The sequence below is a fragment of the Plecotus auritus genome (genome assembly GCF_963455305.1).
Source record: "Plecotus auritus genome assembly, chromosome: 4".
Lineage (NCBI taxonomy): Eukaryota > Metazoa > Chordata > Mammalia > Chiroptera > Vespertilionidae > Plecotus > Plecotus auritus.
This window is the reverse complement of record NC_137775.1, coordinates 68982562-69002872: the sequence shown is the minus strand read 5'-3', so window position 1 is coordinate 69002872 and position 20311 is coordinate 68982562. Positions and strand designations below refer to the sequence as shown.

General features: G+C 34.5%; 1 protein-coding gene across 50 annotated transcripts in view; it reads left to right on the top strand.

Annotated features, from left to right (window-relative positions):
* Nucleotides 1-20311, top strand: part of RIMS1 (regulating synaptic membrane exocytosis 1) — a 436905-nt gene that overhangs the window by 353720 nt on the left and 62874 nt on the right. For 43 of the 50 annotated variants that reach the window (XR_013960390.1, XM_080664365.1, XM_080664336.1 and 40 more), the window contains 2 exons: nucleotides 5730-5842; nucleotides 12166-12332. The exons of the other annotated variants lie outside the window; for them this stretch is intronic. Coding sequence is in view for 42 of the 43 variants with exons in the window: in XM_080664365.1 (XP_080520491.1) it covers nucleotides 5730-5842; nucleotides 12166-12332 (280 nt within the window). In the remaining variant the exon portion in view is untranslated. The remainder of the gene's footprint in view (nucleotides 1-5729; nucleotides 5843-12165; nucleotides 12333-20311) is intronic. 50 annotated transcript variants of the gene reach the window in all.

Sequence of the window (20311 nt, the reverse complement as noted above, 5' to 3'; positions counted from 1 at the left end):
TTTTTAATAAAATGCTTCAGAGAGGGATTTTTTTCAATGCTGTCAATAACTAAGGCATTGTAGGTGTTTCATTCATATAATTCGTTCTACCTTACAATTTCCAGATATGTGGTTATCTGTCATTGCTCTTTCTGTGTCATGCATTGGAACGAAGATGGGGCTCACTACCACCTAACTCTTGTTGTGCTGTTATGCAGCAAAGAAGCATAGGCATTAATTTTTCCATTCATACAGTATGATAGCATATTGTAGGTAACTGGACAATCTTAAATATTCTGTCCAGATATTATCATATATCACTTTTGACACATGTACTAGCTAACCTTATTATAAAATACTCAAATATTTTACCTTAGTATATTTAATAATATTTATACATTTTTATTTTAAACACATATTTCACCTAAAATACTTGAAAGTATTGGAAAGTTTAACAATATATCATATGGATCATTCTTTTGCCTAGAGACACAAATACTTGAAATTTCAAATTCATGTTAATTTCTAGATGCATAGAGAGAATTGTGAAATATTTAAGGAATTTGAAGAACAGAAAAACCTCATTTTTATATAATTGTAAATTTATGAATGATATTTTAAATATGTTTGTGAATGTTTAAATTTTAAATTATAATGATTGGAAAGTACCTATATCTATAATATTGATTACATTTTAAAGCAAATTATAAATGACTGGTAAGTCAAAAGAGTTTCCCAGAAAATGACATTCTCTTTGGAGGAGGTAATTCTATAGAAATTTTTCTATGATGGGTTAGGGAAGATTTACTAATGATCCTTAAGCTTTTTTTTAAAAAAAAATCTCAGGATTCTTTAATAATTTTATGAATGAAATAGATACAGAAAAATTCTTATAGGCATAAACAACACTTGTAAATGATCTCTGCTTGTTCATAGATTCATCAAAGTACAACCTTATCAATAGATTGGGAATTTATTGCAAAGCATGTGTCATGAAAGAATTATTTTAATCTACTTTTATTTGTAATAATATCTAATACTTTTTATTATAAATGTATAATAGATTACAGACTTTTAAAATTTTATTAACTTTTCTCATCTGCATATATTATTCAAAAGTTCTTGTTGAATTATGAAGAAAAAAATAACTTCATAAGTATGGTTTTAATTTAACCCCTAAAAATAAGTTCCAGTTTATACTTTCTTAATTGTAATTGTGAGTTTATTCTTGGCATATGTAGATTTATCTGATATAAATGCCAAAGTTTCAAATAACAATTTATATAGAGTAAAAGTGATCTAAAGAAAATGAGTTATGTTCAACAAATATTGTGTAGGTAAATAAATATCTGCTTTCAAAAAGCACAATTTATTCAATGTCAGACACATCATTCAGCATGTAGAAGGTATAGCGAAAAATTCCAACTTACAAAACACTCTTAAATTAAACAATTATACCTCACAGGCTAAGAGAGATAAATTGTTTATGCTACTGTTGTGATTATACCTGAAATAGTCTTTAGGACAGTACACATCCTTATCTTTTGACTGTATTATGTATGTAAGCTAAATTTCATTAAAAGGGTAAATAGACTCAGAATAGACATAGAATCATGAACAGACTATTGAACCTCAGAGGGAAGCCAGGGGAAGGTGGGTGGGTAGAGATCAACCAATGAACTTGTATGCATATATGCATAACCTGTGGGCACAGAAAATGGGGTGGTAAGGGTGTGGGGAAGGAAGGTACGGGAGCGGGTTGGAAGAGGTTAATGGGGGAAAAAAGGAGGACCTATGTAATACTTCCAACAATAAAGATTAAATAAATAAATAAATAAATAAATAAATAAATAAATAAATAGGTAAATAAATAAATAGGTAAATGAAATTACATAATAATTGTATATATAGTAGAAATTAAGAAGGGTTTTTAACTAATAATAGAGTTTTGAAACTTTTTTAAAAATTCCTCAATTTTTGTATCTTTTTTGTAAAGAAATAGCAACTGGTATTTTAGTGATTTTGTTAGTTTAAAATGTGGCCAACATTCAGGATGTTCCTAAAATGTGAATATAATGTAAGGATTTGTGGGAGAATTGGAAAATATTTTATTCTATATTTCAATTTTTCTACTGACACGAAATTGATACTTGAGCTCTGAGGGCTGTGGTTAATCTTACTTATAGTGAGATACTTGACAGGTAATCATATTCCAAGAATTTCAGTTCACTTTTAATCATCACTAAATGTTATTATTTTCTGTATAAATCATGGAGTCAGGTCCAAATTTGTGATAAATATTCTGTTTATACATTTGTCTTACTACTTAGATTGACATACCAATGATCTAGAAAAAAGGGTAATTTTATTTCACAATATACAGTTTAAATAAAATGCAAAGTAAGTAATGAGGATAGCATAGTAACTACGTTTTTTGCTGGAGAGTCAAAGGAGGTTTGCGTCACCGGAGAACCACCCTCTCGCAATCCGGGACCCCTCGGGGGATGTTGGAGAGCCAGTTTTGGCCTGATCCCCATGGGCCAGGCCGAGGGACCTCACCTGCCGGAGGGACCCTGCTCACTGCACAGACGACCTTGGAGCCGTGGTGCTGCCCCAGGTGTGGCAGGCTAGGGAGGGTCCGCGGGAGGTTGGCTCCAGGGCATGTCCAGCTTGTCTCGCCCAGTCCTGACCCACAGGCCACCTCCTAATTAATTTCCTTTCAATGTGAATGAATCTGTGCACTGGGGCACTAGTTTATTAAATATTGTATTACGTATTGGTATTACAACTGTAAACCTACTTTTGCCCACCCCTGTATATATCATTTTTGAAAAGTAAAGGTGAAGTTATTTAAAACCATTTTAAGATTTAGTTAGGCTACCACTCTTATGATTTAGGTTTTTTTGTTTGTTTTTATTTATTTATCTATCCTCACCTGATTTTACTGTTTTTTAATTTTTTTGTTTTTGTTGAAAGTATTACATAAGTTTTGCAAAGATTTAAATGTAGCCATGTCATAAGCTACGTAATCCTGTTTAGAGAGATGGGATATTGTCCCAGCAAGGTTAACTTACCAGAACTGCTTTAAGACAGTAGCTCTTGGGAAATAAACTTCAGTGTCCAGTTACCATCCTCCCTAAGGATTGCATACTTAAAATAAAGCTTATAAACCTATGGGCTAATCAATGTCAGATCATTCGTAAAATAAAATTAATATCATTTGGTGAGAAAATTAAGCTAATACCATTTTAATCTGTTTTCATCTCAAGTAGAGATTACTTTGAATTATTTTAAGCTTTAATTATAAAGTACAACTGATTATCACAGTGCATTTGACTCTTCAAAGCTCAAAGACTAAGCAGGTACTCAGAGGTACCCACACCATAAGCAGAAGGCAGAGAATAGATATTTATATATTTTCATGTATTGCATATGGCTTTCTATAAATAGAACAGGTTTTTCAATAACTTGTTTCAATTCCTTATTACTCTCAATTAACATTTTGCTTTATAATATTCATTGTCGACTTATATGTTACCAAGTAATTAATACATTTGTGAACTACTTTTCTCAAGATCTCCTTGAACCATCCTTTAATCATTAATAGTTATCATTTACTGCCTCTGAAGTCAACATTTTCAAAGCAAGCATTTATCATTGCTTAATTCATATAACTGTGATGTTAGGGATTGATATTTTTTCTCTAATTTATTGAATTTAAACAAAGCTAAACATCTAATAACTGGTGCTAAAAGTATGATTTAAACATTTAACCACAGATTTCAAACTGTGTATTTATCTCTTAGACTATTAGTCTGTACTTGAATACACAATAAAAACTACATATTTACTTAATTTTTAAGATGGGTATCAGTTTCTCTTATCAAAGATGGTAGGCCATGTGTCCGAGACGGCGGGATCCCTGCACGAGCACTGCTGCTATAAGTGATTCAATTTACGCAGCGGGGCAGACAGAAGCACGAGAAGTTGTAGGTATATAAGAATGAGTCTTTACTGCAGAAGCCAGAGGCCACGTAGCCATCAGACAACACAGTCTTTCACAGCAATTCTATATAGGCAGCCATACACTGGCTGGTAAATACATCTTTCCTACAAAGCAGCATTAATCTCTGTACCTACTACAGCTATTACCTGAGCAGCTGCGTCCTGCCCTCTAGACCCACTGCCTCACATCGTAGCGGTACCTAAGCTCTCTGGCTCAGCAGCTTCTCCTGTCTGCCCTGCCCAGCTGACCTCTGTAACCTCACATAGTAACTACCTCTGAACTTCACTCTCCCAGCACACAAGCTGGTTAACATAGTAGCTATATCTGAGCTAAGAGCTCATGGAGAGCTCAGATATAGCACTACCAGCTCTCAGCTCCCTTTCTCCAGCTTCATCTTCTTCACACACTCTCCCTACTATCTAGTCAGTAAGCTGTATATTACTCCTTAGACAAAGAAGGCCAGTTGCCAATAGCGACATCAATCATTTAGGCTATAAAAGGGCACAGTATGCCATGAGATACTGTGGCCTTGGACAGTCCAATATATTAACAAGGCCTCTGTGCTTTAATTAGCCTTGACTGTCAGGTGCCTCTGGCATGGTTCCCACATCATGTTTAATCATTGAAATGGAAAAATTTGACAGCAGGTATCTGTATAAACTTGCAAGAGATGAAATCAACAGCCAAGTCAATCAGATATATCATCTTTTCCATTATCCTTTAAATCATTAAGGTCTCTTGGCAGAAGACTTAATAAATCACAATTTTTTGTGTGTATATCTGTATATACAGAACTTAGAAATAAATGTTAACACTTGAAGATATTGAATAGTCTGGGAAATTGGCACAAGATAAGCTGTAAAAGGTAAACATAGGTCTCATACAACACAGGTATGTTTTAGGAGCTTACGCTTCACATCACTGTATCCTTAGCTCTCACTCGTTTATGTGTAAAATTTAAAAATTAAAGGCAGGGTCTTGAAACTTAGCTTCTTATGATTAATTCTAATTTTACATATTTTATTGAAGGCTATAATTTTCCAATCTAAACAGTCACACCTGCTACTTAAGAGATTAATAAAGGCTTAAATGGAATATATGTCTTTACATGTTATAAAATGCAGAGCTAACATTTTTATATTACAAATTTTATATATGTAGTCATATATAGCCATAAGAAATAGAAAACTAAACTTTTTGTTCACTTTTAAGACTGGCAACTATTCATGAAAAGCTACCGATATAAATTAATGATTTAATAAGAATAAAAAACAGATTATTATAATTAAAAGTTTTTAGGTGACTTAGCTGAGGATGTCAAATGGGTGTGTGCATGCATGTAAGCATGTGCATATATGTGTGATGTGTTCAGTATGCATACTTGTTTTCTCTATATATGTACATGCAACAACCAGTTGATTAAGTATAGAACATATTTTCACAATTAGATTTGTTTCATATAATCATTTATGAGTGGAATTGAAAATATTTCATAACAGATGAAGAAATAAGGTATTTTGTTACTAATGTTTTTGTTCCCCATTCTGTGTGAGCTGAGTCATGTTCATCTTTAGATTAACAGTTGCTAGCATTGTATAGTCTGCATTTTTAAAATTTGCTAATGTGTTATTTCTAAGCTTCATTTAATTGAAGTCATAGCGAAAGCATTAAAATCTTAAAAACCATTCAGTTTCTGAAAGGTGCTTCACATGTTTTAATAGGCTTCCATTGTGTGTTTTTGCAGCAAGCTTAGTAGTGGAGGAGCGAACAAGACAGATGAAAATGAAAGTGCATCGATTTAAGCAGACAACAGGGTCTGGTTCTAGTCAAGAACTTGATCGCGAGCAATATTCCAAGGTAAAACTAGTAGAACCCAACCAATAGCCTCCTTTTTATAAATGTACAGTGTGTATATCAGATAGGCCTAGCACCGAGATATATAAGAGAATTGATTCAAATGCAAGACTTGTATCAGAACCCCCTTTTCTTGCTATTTCCACAAGATATAACTTTATTAACTTGGATTTAATGGGTGTTGTTTTTTTCTAAAAGGAAAATGTAAACACTTGATATTAAAGTCACACAACAGTGGAGTAATTACCAGAGGGAAATTAGGGGGGTGGAGGTAGAAAAGAGTAAAGGGAGGATAACTGGTGACAGAGGAGACTTGACTTTGGTTGGTGAACACATAATGCAATATACATGAAGTATTACAGAATTGTACACTTGAAACCTATATAATTTTATTAACCAATGTCACCCCAATAAATTAAAAAAACAAAGTCACTTAATGATAGATTATCCATAGACAGAATCACATAAATAAGCAAGATGGATAAAACAATTTGATTGCTTGAATATCATTTAATATTGCATTTAAATATTAAGTTACAGGTTTATAGTCTTAAATAACATTTTTGGTTGATATTTACTACTAAGATTTGTTACCCAATGACTAAAATTGTATGATGTGAGATTTCTTATTGTCTGTCTTTAGTAAGATAAGTAACTGATTTTAAACTATTAGAAACTGAAGTCCACACAATTCCACATCTCAATAAATATACAATTTATACTTCAATATAATTTTGTAAGAATACACTAAGGAGTTTATAAACTGCTAACCATCATATAATTGTTATTAATATATGCATAGAATTTTATATTGCATAATATAATTTATATATATTATCTGATTTATTTGAAAATCTTATTTTTAGAATACTACTAAAGTGGCAGGAACCATTACAGGAAAAACCGTGTTATAATTTGATATCAAGAAGCCCTTTTGGAAGTAATGACCTTTTAGAAATTAAAAATTAAATAAAACTATACTAAATCAATATCGTTAGCTTGAAATGTGAACCTAGAAAAATCTACTTATATTTCTTAAGATATAGTTAGCATACAATATGACATTACTTTCAGGTGTGCAACAAAGTAATTCAACATTTAAATATCTAACAATGTGATCACCACAGTAAGTCTAGTAACCATCTGACATCATACAGTTATTAGGATATTATTGACTATATTCCCCCCAAATATGTATAGTACCCTTATTATCATTGCAGCATTATTTACAATAGCCAATATGGAAGCACACCAGGTGTCCATTGATAGATGAATAAAGAAGATGTGATATACTTATATATATAATGGAATATCACTTAGCCATAAAAAAGAATGAAATTTTGTCACTAGCAACAACATGGATGAACCTAGTGGGTCTTGTGCTAACTGAAATAAGTCAGACATGGAAGGAAGAATACCATATGGTTTCACTTATATGTGAAAAGAAAACAAATGAACAAACATAACAGAAACAAAGTCATAGATGTAGAGAATAAACCGATGGATGCCAGGGAGAAAGGGATTGGGAGGAATGGTAAAAAATACCTACTTATTTTTAAATAATGGAGGCTGTTCATTATGTAGCCTGGTATTCAGAGACTAATACAAAAAAATGAAGTGTTTTCCAAATATGATTGGTCACCAGACTTCCACAGAGTCATGCGTATTAGATGCAGTATCACTTTACATTTTAGGTTAGCTGCAAAAAGATTTCCAACTGAGACAATGCTTATGGTTACCATGACTCAGTGTGGCCCGATTTGATAGGACTTTGAAACAACAAAGTAAAATTAGAAAAGGAAAACAAATTAGGAACAAAAATACTGCCATGTTCCATAGAGTTGCTGATTCCAGCTCCACGTATCTTCTCTGTGGTTTATTATCATTCACTCAGCTTACTTGTCTGTCTGCTGTATGGATATCATTATCATTTTTGTTTTCTTTTGCTACATATACAGGAAGAATTAGGAGGCAGGGTGATTTAGGCTTTCTTCCTCCTCCATCAGATGCAGTTATTTGGAAATGTTTCACCGATTTCTTAGCATTATGTCCAAGGATGAGGTCAAATACAACAGCTGGAGGAGGTAGGGCCAGAATAGGAGGCAAAAAAGAAGTAAATAGAGAATCAGGGTAAAATATTAAAAGCCTTTCTGAGTCATTCTGGATTAGGACTCTAATATTAATCAATTGATTAAACAAAAATCTACAAAATGAAGTGTGCTACAAGTCCCAATGACCACTAATACTTATATTTGTAATAAATCAAAAGTAGGTTGATCTTGCTTGGGAAATTCCAAGTTCTCTGGCCTTAAAAATACTTCAGAATAATTTTTTTTCTCAATTTCTCCCCATTCACAATACAGACTAGGCAAAGGGCCTGAGCTGAGGTGTATACGGGGTAGGTTTACTTGGCCTCCTATTTCTGTATAGTCAGTGTAATAACACAGCCTGTGGTAAGCACCAGGAGGCCCCAGAATCATTTTTTATTGCAGCTCTTTTTTTACCAAATTTATGAAAACAGGTTCAGAAGAAAGGAGGCAATACTAAAATTCGTGCAGCCTTTCTGCAGAGTGATGAGCCCTGGAGCTCCTGATTGGAACTTAGCTACCACCTTTTTTGCTTCTGTATCACTGAAATGGGCACTGCACTCCAGTTTGATTCAGAGGCTCTTCTCCAGTTTTTCATTTGCATACAATTTAATTATTTTCCTGCCTCTTTTACACAGGCATTCTTTCCCCCCCCCCTCATTTGAATATTTAAAAAACACACATTACTTTTTAATATATTACTGTTGCTCTTACTGACTTCATAAACTGATGCTACACTATTACATAAATGAGTATAACTTATATCCATAAGTGTGATATCAAAGATATGATATCTTTTAAAAAGTTGTAAGAGTGTAGGATACTAAAAATATATAAGATAGATTAATAAATGATTAGTTTTTTATTTTATGTGTCAAGTAAAAGGTAAATACTCTTCACAATTCTAATATTCATATTATAGCCTAATGCTTATAATAAAATTTTTAGTTTCCAGTTACCTCAAATCTCTCTCATGTTCTTTTTTATTTTTTATCCATTTACCCCAACCTCTTTATAATTTACTCTATAAAAATATGTTTATTTATTTACATATATAAGCCCAGCCAGTGTGCTCAGTGGTTGTGTCGACCTATAAACCAGGAGGTCACAGTTCAATTCCCAGTCAGGGCATATGCCCAGGTTGCGGGCTTGATGCCCAGTGTGAGGTGGGCAGGAGGCAGCCGATCAATGATTCTCTCTCATCATTGATGTTTCTCTTTCTCCCTCTCCCTTTCTCTCTGAAATCAATAAAAATTAAAAAAGAGCTAGCTTTGTTGTAAATTTAATAAACATTTAATTTTGAACTGTATCCCTTTATTCTTTTTTTAGCATCCTAAACTATTTGACATTTTGGATGAAGCAATTCACCTTAGTTGAAACTCGGTCAAATTAGAAATTACTTCATCATTCTCAAAATATTTATAACTAAACAACCAGTAGAACTAAATGTTTTCAGGGTCAAGAATTACCAGGAAACTATTCCTTAGATGTTACAAACCTGGCCCCTCCTTGAAAAGGCTGACTGACCCTGTCATCCATCCTACATAAGGAATTAGCACTAACTTTGCTTCTGGAAAAAAAAAAACACACACACACAAAAGGACTTTGGTATCCCTGAAATGTGACCCCCACGCTATTTTTTCATTGATGTTATACAGAGTTATATGCCTCAATGATGCAGTGAAATTCATATTTGAGGGGTGAATTTGTATTTAGGAACTCACAATTTAAAAATAGTGCCAATGTAAACCAGGAACAGCAACTAAGATTGATGTGATGAGCATTGTAAGTAGCTGCTGAACATTTATTATTATTCACTTATAAAAATAGCAGCCCTATAATTAGAGCCTCTTCTACATCAAGGACTTACTTGCCTGCTGTATGATCAGCATACATTCCTCCTGAAGATGCTATATTTCTCCAAATATATATTTTCATTAAAATATTTAATTTTTAAATAGGAAATTTAACAAGTTATGCTTGATAAAAAGGCAAAGTTATGATTTAAACTTTTAACAAGACTTGAAAATAGAGTAGTAAAAAAGTAAAGAAAACTGTGATCTCATTTCAGAATGATAGATCTTTCCTTACCCCAGTATAGGAAATTTTAGTATGTTCTACAGTCTTCTAAAAATCCCTTAATTTTATCTTGTTGCTGGAATATCAAAAGTTTTATACAAAAAGGTTAAGGCAGAGATGACTTATAGAAAAGGAGACATTCCTTAGCTGGATAGATGGTGCCATGTACACTCATATATCCTTATGCCATCATCTATACTACTTATTATTGACATTTGTCTGGTAAGGGGAGCATTTGTTAGGGGTGTCAACACAATGCTAGAAAATCTGCTGCTGCTGGGTGGATTTTTATGGTATTAGAGCCCAGTTCTTCTTGGACTCTGTCACAGGCAAGCTGTTATGTTTGGAAACATTCTAATAATTGCATAATATATCTACTTAGCAAAATAACTTCAAAAACAAATAATATGAGTTGTATTTATACTCCAGTAACAGTATTAAATCCAGGTTCTACTATGTGAGCATATTGAGGTTTTACCACATCTGCTCTGTAAATAAAAACCAGTTCTGACTGAGAGGAATCATGTCGGTCAGGATCATCTATCATGATCACAGGATTTAGTGATAAACCTTATCACCTTACTTTGCATACATTATCTTAAATTATATTACTTTCAGAACGTACATGAAGTTGTATAAATAGCTCAGTTCTTGACATAATATATATATTAATTTTATTTTGGGTCATGCATACAGCTTTCAAAAAATCACACAGTTCTGAAAAATTCTTTGGACATGTAATTTATGGATATTCTATACATTTGGAATTGTTTTCATGTCCATTATTTGCACATGAGAAATGAAAAATTAAAACTAACATTTAAATGTCTTAAGTCTGAACTACTCTCTGATGGTAAATCATGTTAAATAAACATGAATCTTGTCTCTAGGGTTTTTAAAAAATATTCTATTATACCTCTTTTTGTATATTCAGGACCAGGTTTTAGCATCAGTTTATGTTATATACTTTAGCAAGACAATTGTTAAACAAATTTTTAGAAATCTAGTGTTTGCATTATTTTAGATTCATCTAATATGGAGAATCAGAGGATGGATGATTTTTTTCTACAGGCTTAACAAACATTTTACACCTTAACACATAAATCTAAATTTCAGTAGCTTGATAAGAAACTTAAATATTCAATGTTTAGTCATGTGTTTATTTTACCTGTGTGTTCTTTTATATAAGAAATTATCTGGTTTTCTAATATCTAACATAAGAGAATCTCTTATATATTAGGTATTGTCAAATTATATATAATCATATAAGCATACACTATTTATAATTAAAACATATTAAAATAATATGTAACATTATCCACTATGTGATCAGTTACAATGAGACAGGGACATAGAAAGAGGAGTAGATTAACTGTTTTCATAGCTTTGCATGTTTTAACCTTTTTCCTAATGATTCTAAAATCTTAGGTAATGAATACCAAAGACAAATTTAAACATTTAAATATAAGCTAGAGTGCATGTTGAAATTTTAATAGGAATCCTATTTTTTACTTTTTGCAGAGTTGATAGTTTACATCAGAAAATGTCTAAGCTATAATAGAAAGTTTAAAAGCAAAGTCCACTTTTTGCTGCCATTGCTTTACTCCTTTTGGGCACAGCCCTTAAGTTGTAATGTCAGCCATTTTTGTGAAGAGATACACTTTTTGAAGGAATTTGAAAGAGCACAATGTCATAGAAAGGGAGATGTTTAGGTAAATTGAGTAGTTTTGGAAAGAATTAAGAAGTACAGACAGATGGAAGCAGTCTATACCATGGATAGAGTAGAAAGTGAATAAAATAGGCAATCATGAAAACTAAAGCAAGAAAAGAGAAACTGATGTACTAGAAAAAAACAATACAATTTTGAGGTTTAAAGTATGTACAAACAATTCAATGAGTTTTCCACCCAAGCATTTCATTTTTGTATTTATTTTATAATTCAGTCTCCAGGAATATTCCTTACCACTCAAGGGATGTAGGAGTTTTCCATTGGAAATCATATATTATGTTAATTTTTGGATTGTTTTAGATGCCACACCTACTTTTACGAAGGTACATATTTGTTTGGTGTTGGCTAAATAGTCATTATCCTCACCATGTATGTCTCTGTTTCCCACGATCTGATAATGGAGCTCACACTTTCTTGTTTTTAATCTTTAGTATAGCATACATAAAGATCAGTACAGAAGCTGTGATAACGTCTCTGCCAAATCATCAGATAGTGATGTCAGTGACGTGTCCGCCATTTCCAGAACCAGCAGTGCCTCGCGCCTCAGCAGCACAAGCTTTATGTCAGAGCAGTCTGAGCGCCCCAGGGGTAGAATCAGGTGAGTCGGCAATACTGTTTCTATAAACTGGGTCTTTGCCCGTGGTGTGAAAATGCAACCAGCTTGCTGAAAATTCTTGCTGAAATACAGTCTGGGTCAAGTAACAGAAACACTGACATTTCATTAAAGTAATGGACTGAAGTGGGTTGAACATTTATTAACTATGGAACAGTATCGCCAATAGAAAGTTTGGTGCTATCTGCTATAAGATATAGGTGATAAATATAGTCATCTTCTTAAAGATAGCTCAGTCACATTTGCAGGAATTTCCTTCTGGTATGATTAAGTTCACAGAGATCCTTAGGCCAGCATCAGAAAGGTTTTCCATAAAGAGACAGGTAGTAAATATATCAGACAACACAGGACAATGTCTGTCACATCTGCTCAACAACGTCATTATACTGTAGTGTGAATGCTATGTTCCAAAAAATTTATTTACAAAAAATAAAAATAAAATAAAACAAAACAGAAAGCCAGCTGCATTTTCCCCAGGGACTGTAGTTTGTGGTTGGTTGGCTTTCAGAGTAGGATTGAATGGATAGGATAACAAAATTCACACCCTAGTTTACACTATGAGCTGTAAGAAATTTACATTTTGTTTAAATCACCAAGAGTGCTCTTATGTCCTTATAAGGCTAAGTACCCTGCTGAAAGAGCCCAGTATTCCAAGTGCCACCTTCATTTAGTAAAGCAGATTCACTATGGACAACCCATCCTATCTAATAATCCTATCTAATAAAAGAGTGATATGCAAATTGACCACCACTCCAACACACAAGATGGCCGCCCCCATGTGGACACAAGATGGCCACCACAAGATGGCCAGCAGGGGAGGGCAGTTGGGGGTGACCCAGGCCTGCAGGGAGGGCAGTTGGGGGGGATAAGGCCAGCAGGGGAGGGCAGTTAGGAGCAACCAGGCCTGCAGAGAAGGGCAGTTGAGGGGGACCAGGCCTGGAGGGAAGGGCAGTTGGGGGGGGACAGGCCTGCAGGGGAGAGCATTTGGGGGTGACCAGGCCTGCAGGGGAGGGCAGTTGGGGGTGACCAGGCCTGCAGGGAGGACAGTTAGGGATGACCAGGCTGGCAGGGGAAGGCAGTTAGAGGTGACCAGGCCAGCAGGGGAGGGCAGTTAGGGGTAACTGGGCCAGCAGGGGAGCAGTTAGGCATCGATCAGGCTGGCAGGGGAGTGGTTAGGGGGTGATCAGGTTGGCAGGCACAAGCAGTTAGGGGCAATCAGGCAGGCAGACATGTGAGCAGTTGGGAGCCAGCAGTTCTGGATTGTGAGAGGGATGTCCCAGATTGGAGAGGGTGCAGGCTGGGCTGAGGGACACACAACCTCCCCCCACCCCCCCATGCACAAATTTCATGCACCGGGACTCTAGTATTTTATATTTATTCTTAAGTAGTTTACAGAAAGAGAAGTTTCACTGAAAAAATTTTGGGTTTAATGAAAAGCCCAAGAAATAGAAATGTTCAAAACAAAAGTAATTGCATTCCTAATACTCTGAAAGTCTGATATTATCACACATTTTCATGATGTGCAATGAAATGGATCCTAAAACATTCCTTCTTCCTGGATTTCCCTGTGCTGAGCTCATCTTTTGAAAAAAAGTGAGAGTAATTATCTACTGTTAATTAACAAAATCATACTCTGTTCATCTACATGAGCAATTTCAACTGATAAAAATATTAATAGAACATGGTTGATCTTTTCCTCTGATGTTTTAAGTATCTGGTCCTAACAGGATAAGCTCTCTAAAATTAAAAAAATTAGAAGAGCTAAAGAATGTAGCCATATTGAGTTGCTTAGGATCAAGGGTGAAATTTATTCTAATAGATTCTTTTTTATTGAAATGCTATAAGTTATTTTATTTCAAAACCTATTCAGTTTAGCAAGAATATCAATAAGTAGGTCTTAAACAGGACTTTTCCTCTTTTACTCACTGAAAACAATTTACTAAAATAATTATAAAACAATACATCTTGAGGTAATTTTTCTTTTTGTTCACAATAGAGCCAAGTACCTTGAGTCCTATGCTATAAAGTATTACTAATTCATAGAATTCATATTACTAACCCATTGAAAGAATAATTTATGGGTCCATTGTCATTTTCTTTACATTTCAAGAGAAAAGAATTCCTCAAATTTTTATCTTCGGGAAAATTTTGGCTATGTGATTTTTGAGGTAAAAATTATTATAGAAGAGAGAAACATTAGGCAGCTCAACAACCATTGATTTTATACAAAGGGGATCAGAAGAAACAGTGTTATCACATTGGAGCCAATGTTGCTTTCTGGGAAAATGCCATTTAACAAATCAACACTAATTACAATTATACCATGATAAGATGCAAAAGATAGAGGATTCTTTGCTTCCTTAATTCATATAACTTTTCTTATTTAGAGAAGTTGGTGGAGAAAGAAGTAGACCTAAAAAATTGTACAAATAGTTTCTTAGTGAAAAATTCATTTCTGAGGGCATTTCAATGTTTTCAGTTTCCTTTTTTGTCCTCTGTAATTTAGAACACATATGAGCTTAGAATTGTTTTTATGTAAGTGGATTATGTAAGTTAGGCAATAAAGCTAATGGCTAAACAAGTTTCCACTTAAGCTAACAAGATATTTTTCTTGTTGTCAGTGATTTTCCAAATGTTGTCCATATTTGATTTCCTAGAATACTTAGGATGAACAGAGAAGAAGGAATGAAATATGAGAAGAGGTAGATCTTTCTCCTGAAATCAGAATTGAGTTATCTTTTCACATACATTCTTCTCCTTAAAATGTCTTCATGGGCACACCCATGTATACACACACACACACACACACACACAGAAACACACACAGGGTGATTTTCATCCACCATCAACCCTGTGGATAAAAATCTGAGAGGAGGGTTTGGGATAAAAAGGAAAACAAAACAGAACAGAACAAAGTGACATCACTGAAAAAATGCTGTGTCTCACTGAGGTGCAATGAGGGTTGCAGGCCCTGTTCTCATAGCTAATGTTGTGAGGAATGACGGTTCTCAATATATCACTGCTTCTCAATATTTCTTTTTTCATTTTAATTGAGTGTCTGAATTCTCTATATTTACTTTTATATCTGTTCATGGTTAAAAGATGAACAAGTCTGATCAATTATGATAGAATATATTTATATGTCATAGTAAGTAGTAGGAAACTTTTGAGTTTCTATAATATGTAAGGACTTCATTATTTGCCAAGACTACATTAAAGTAACAAATCTAAGCCACATACTCAAGGAAATTATAATCTATTTAAGAGGTTAAAATGTATTTTTAATTTCTGGCTTCCTGCATGTCTTTGCTCACATCATCCTGTGACACAAGAAATGTTTTATTGTACATTGCCTTGGGTGAATTTTACTCTGGACGTCAGTAAGAAGATTTAGAATACATTATAGAATTTACCAAAGACAATGTTCAATAACCTAAAAGTCAACCAACTACACTGTATTCTCATAAAGGACTACATATGACATGATTTTATTTGTATTAAATAAAACCATAATATGTAGGTACTGAAAATACCATATATGGTTTTGATTTCCGCTATCCAAGTATATTATCAACTGAGAAAATGTTGAGATAAGCACATCTGAAATGAGTAGTACACAACCCCCTGTATAATGGATAGACCTGTATAACATATATTATATTTTCCAAACACTGCTTACTGCATTTTCCTATTAATGAATCACAATACACATTATTGTTTTTAAGGTTTATCTTTGTTTATTCTAATATATACCAAAGTTATTTCATTCTTGAATGCTTTTTTCATAAGGACATTTATATAATATTCTTGAGTGCAGTTTCAGAAAATTTGTTTTAAATAATCATCATCCTTCTTCCTAAAACATATGAGACTATGAAGTTAGCTTCAAAAGGCCAGGTTGGGTACAAATAAAAGTAAACACTTATAAGATGTGTATAGATTGGAAAATATAAATATGTTTGGATGATGAATCTCTAAAATATCATTTTTAAAGAATATTAGGGATTCTTGGGTCATATCCTAAATCTTTTGTGTTTGAGATGATTATGCAACAAATATCTTATCCACTTAGGGATACCACTAACTACACCATAGGTTTTACGTGAGTTGAAAAAGGACATCCCTTCCTCTAGATGTATTCTAAGTAGTTCATTCCAAATAGTCCAAAGCATATCTCGTGTTTTCAAAGTTTATATATACAAAGAAACTATAGTAGAAGAAATACACCATAAGGTTTGTATTGAGGTAAATAACTTTTTGTAGATATAATGAATTAAGTTATTCTAAAAAATAGTCATGGACTAAAAACTATTTAAAACTTAATTGCTAGGATGATTCTTACAATATAAAATCAACATGATACTTCAAAATAATAAGTACCAATAAAGATTTGAGGTTCTTTTTCAGATTTCTGTTGCATATGCCTTATAATTTTAATTTAGTTTTGGCTAAAATATTCCTCAAATGATATTTTCTCATCAAACTACAAAATATGCACAGTATATAAGGAGATAGGCCATAATTTATAATTAAAAATATAAATGTAATAGAATCCAGAAAGAATATGTTGAGTTCCTGAATTCTCTATGTTTACTTTCATATCTAAAGAAGATGTTTGTCCAAGAAGTAGCTGAATTTTCATGGTGTAGCTCTAAAAACATTTTTTTTTCATCTTTATCATACATTGATTTCTTTCTAGGCAAACTTATTTCAGATGTTTTATACAAAATCAAGTTTTAAAAACAAGTTGTAAGCATAAACCTAAAATTTCTCTCAGATGTGATACAATTTTAGTAGCTTGTCAAAACACAATTTTCACCCTTGCTGGTTTGGCTCAGTAGATAGAGCATTGGCCTGGGGACCACAGGGTCCCAGGTTCTATTCCAGTCAAGGGCACATGCCTGGGTTCCAGGCTCAATCACCAGTAGGGGGCATGAAGGAGGCAGCCAATCAATGATTCTCATCATTGATGTTTCTATCTTTCTCCCTCTCCCTTCCTCTCTGAAATCAATAAAAATATATTTAAAAGAAAAACACACACAAAAAATACAACAATTTTCCCACAGCATTCACATTTGTAATGTATTTTCTCCAGGATCTACAAGGTTGGCTTTCTATAGCTAGGTGGATTTTAATAAACAAACTTGAAGAGCAAGTTTGTTGCCAATAGTTTTGGTTTTTTTATCATCCCCCTTTGAAAGAATATCTTCAAAAGCAATTATCTTTGTTTTCTGCATTCTTAATTTAAAATATATGAAAGCATTTTTTAAATATATCTATCATTAAGAGTATTACAGATGTCCCCTTTTTTCCTCCATTGATCCCCTCCACTCTGTTCCCACCCCCTCCCCCAACCTTCACTGCATTATTGTTTGTGTCCATGGTTATGCATATAAGCATATAAAGTTATTTGGGTAATCTCTTCTTACTTTCCCTCCCCCCTAAATAAAGATTCTTAGGAATACACTTAACCAATAAATTAACATACTTAGGAATAAACTTAACCAAGGAGGTAAAAGACTTATAAGCAGAAAACGAAAGGACAATGGAAAAAGAGATAGAAAAAGATATGAACAAGTGGAAGAATATAACGTGTTCATGGATTGGTAGGATTAACATCATTAAAATGTCCATGCTACCTGAAGCAATCTATAGAGTCAGTGCAATCCCAATTTGAATACCAACAGCATATATCACAGATCTAGCACAAAAACTCAAAAAATTTATATGGAACAAAAAAAGACCCTAAATAGCTGCAGCAATCTTGAGGAAGAGGAACAAAGTTGGAGGGATCACAACACCAGATAACAAGTTATACTACAAAGCCACTGTAATCCAAACAGCCCAGTACTGGCACAAAAACATGCCAGTAGAACAGAATAGAGACCTTGAAACCCCAGAAATCCACCCAAACCAGTATGCTCCATTAATATTTGACATTGGAGGCAAGAGCATACAATGGAGAAAAGACAGTCTCTTTAATAAATGGTGTTGGGAACATTGGACAGGTACATGCAAAAGAGTGACATTAGACCACCAATTTACACCATACACAACAATAAACTCAAAATGGATAAAAGACTTAAATGGAAGTCATGAAATCATAAAAATCCTATATGTGAAAACTTTTGTAAGAAAAGTTATCTTCTATACAACTAGTAATCTTACAGTCATAAATTTACTAGAAGTTGGCATTTGATGCATATGCTGAAGGATGTATGTATTTATTTGGGGAATTAAAAACATAAGTAAAATTATTTAATAATTTAAATTGTGATAGAGAATAAATTCATAAGTTAACATCTTCTGGAAAATTAATCTTGACATGGCAATTATATTTTTAAAATAGTACAGAAAATTTCAAATGCCACTTATTTCACAGTAGTGTCTTCAATTTAGCAAGACATTTAAAATAATCTTTGATTAAGTGATAAAGTGGGAATTTTTCTTAGAGCTATCCACACTTAATTTTGTATGCTTGCCTGTTGTATTATGGGAAAACAAAGTCTACTGAGATCTATAAGGGTACTAAAAAGAAAGAGGAAAATTTAGTGATAGGGGAGAGAATGAACCAGAATACAGTGAGAGATAGTGGATATTGACTAAGAAAGAAAATATATTTTAGTGATTTTCTACTGGCTTTTTTTCATAGCATCTTATTAGTTTTAGTAGTCCAAGATTGAGTCATCACCACTATTATTTCCTGTAACTAGATTAAAGCTAAAGAGGTGGAAAGAGTATGCCATGTGCTCTTTAAAAAGACTACTTTTGCCCAGCTGGTATGTCTCTGTGGTTGAGTGTAGACCCATGAACCAGGAGGTCAAGCAGGTTCAATTCCATGTCAGGGTTCATGCTGGGGTTGCAGGCTTGATCCCCTGTAGGGGGCATGCAGGAGGCAGCTAATCAATGACTCTATCATTGATGTTTCCATCCCTATCTCCTTCTCCTTTCCTCTCTTTGAAATCAATAAAAAACATTTTTAGAAAGACTACCTTTATGGTAAAATTATTATGCCATATTTATTTATATGCGATACTAGAGGCCCGGTGCATGCTGTTGGGACAAATGGGGCGGGGGGGGGGGGGGGAGGTGTCCCTCAGCCCAGCCTGCAACCTCTCCAATACTGCTTGCCTGCCTTCCTGATTGCCCCTAACCGCTTCTGCCGGCCAGCCTGATCACCCCCTAACCACTCCCCTTACAGCCTGATTGATGCCTAACTGCTCCCTGCCAGCCTGATTGCCCCTAACTGCCCTCTCCTGCAGGCCTGGTCCCCCCCAACTGCTCTCCCCTGCTGGCCATCTTGTGGTGGCCATCTTGTGTCCACATGGGGCAGCCATCTTTGACCACATGAGGGCAGCCATCTTGTGTGTTGGAGTGATGGTCAATTTGCATATTACTCTTTTATTAGATAGGATAGAGGCCTGCTGCATGGGTGGGGGCCAGCTGGTTTGCTCTGAATGTGTCCTGGATCAGGGTGGGGTTCCCTTGGGGCGTGGGGCGGCCTGGCGAGGGGCCTGTGGTGGTTTGCAGGCTCCCACACTCCCCAGCGACCCAAGCGGAGGCCCTGGGATCTGAGATTTATTTATCTTCTATAATTGAAACTTTGTACCCTTGAACAGAGGCCTGGGCCAGCCAGGGTGTGCAGGAAGCTTGGCTTCCTCCTTTGCTGGGAAAACCCAAGCCTCCTGCTCACTCCGTGGCCACAGCCATTTTTGTTGGGATTTATTTATCTTCTATAATTGACACTTTGTAGCTTTGAGTGGAGTCCAGGGCTGGCCAGGGTGTGCAGGAAGCTTGGCTTCCTCCATTGCCAGGGAAACCCAAGCCTCCTGTTCGCTCTGTGGCTGCAGCCATCTTGGTTGGGTTAATTTGCATACTCACTCCTGATTGGCTGGTGGATGTGGCTTGTGGGTGTAGCGGAGGTATGGTCAATTTGCATATTACTTTTTTATTAGATAGGACTA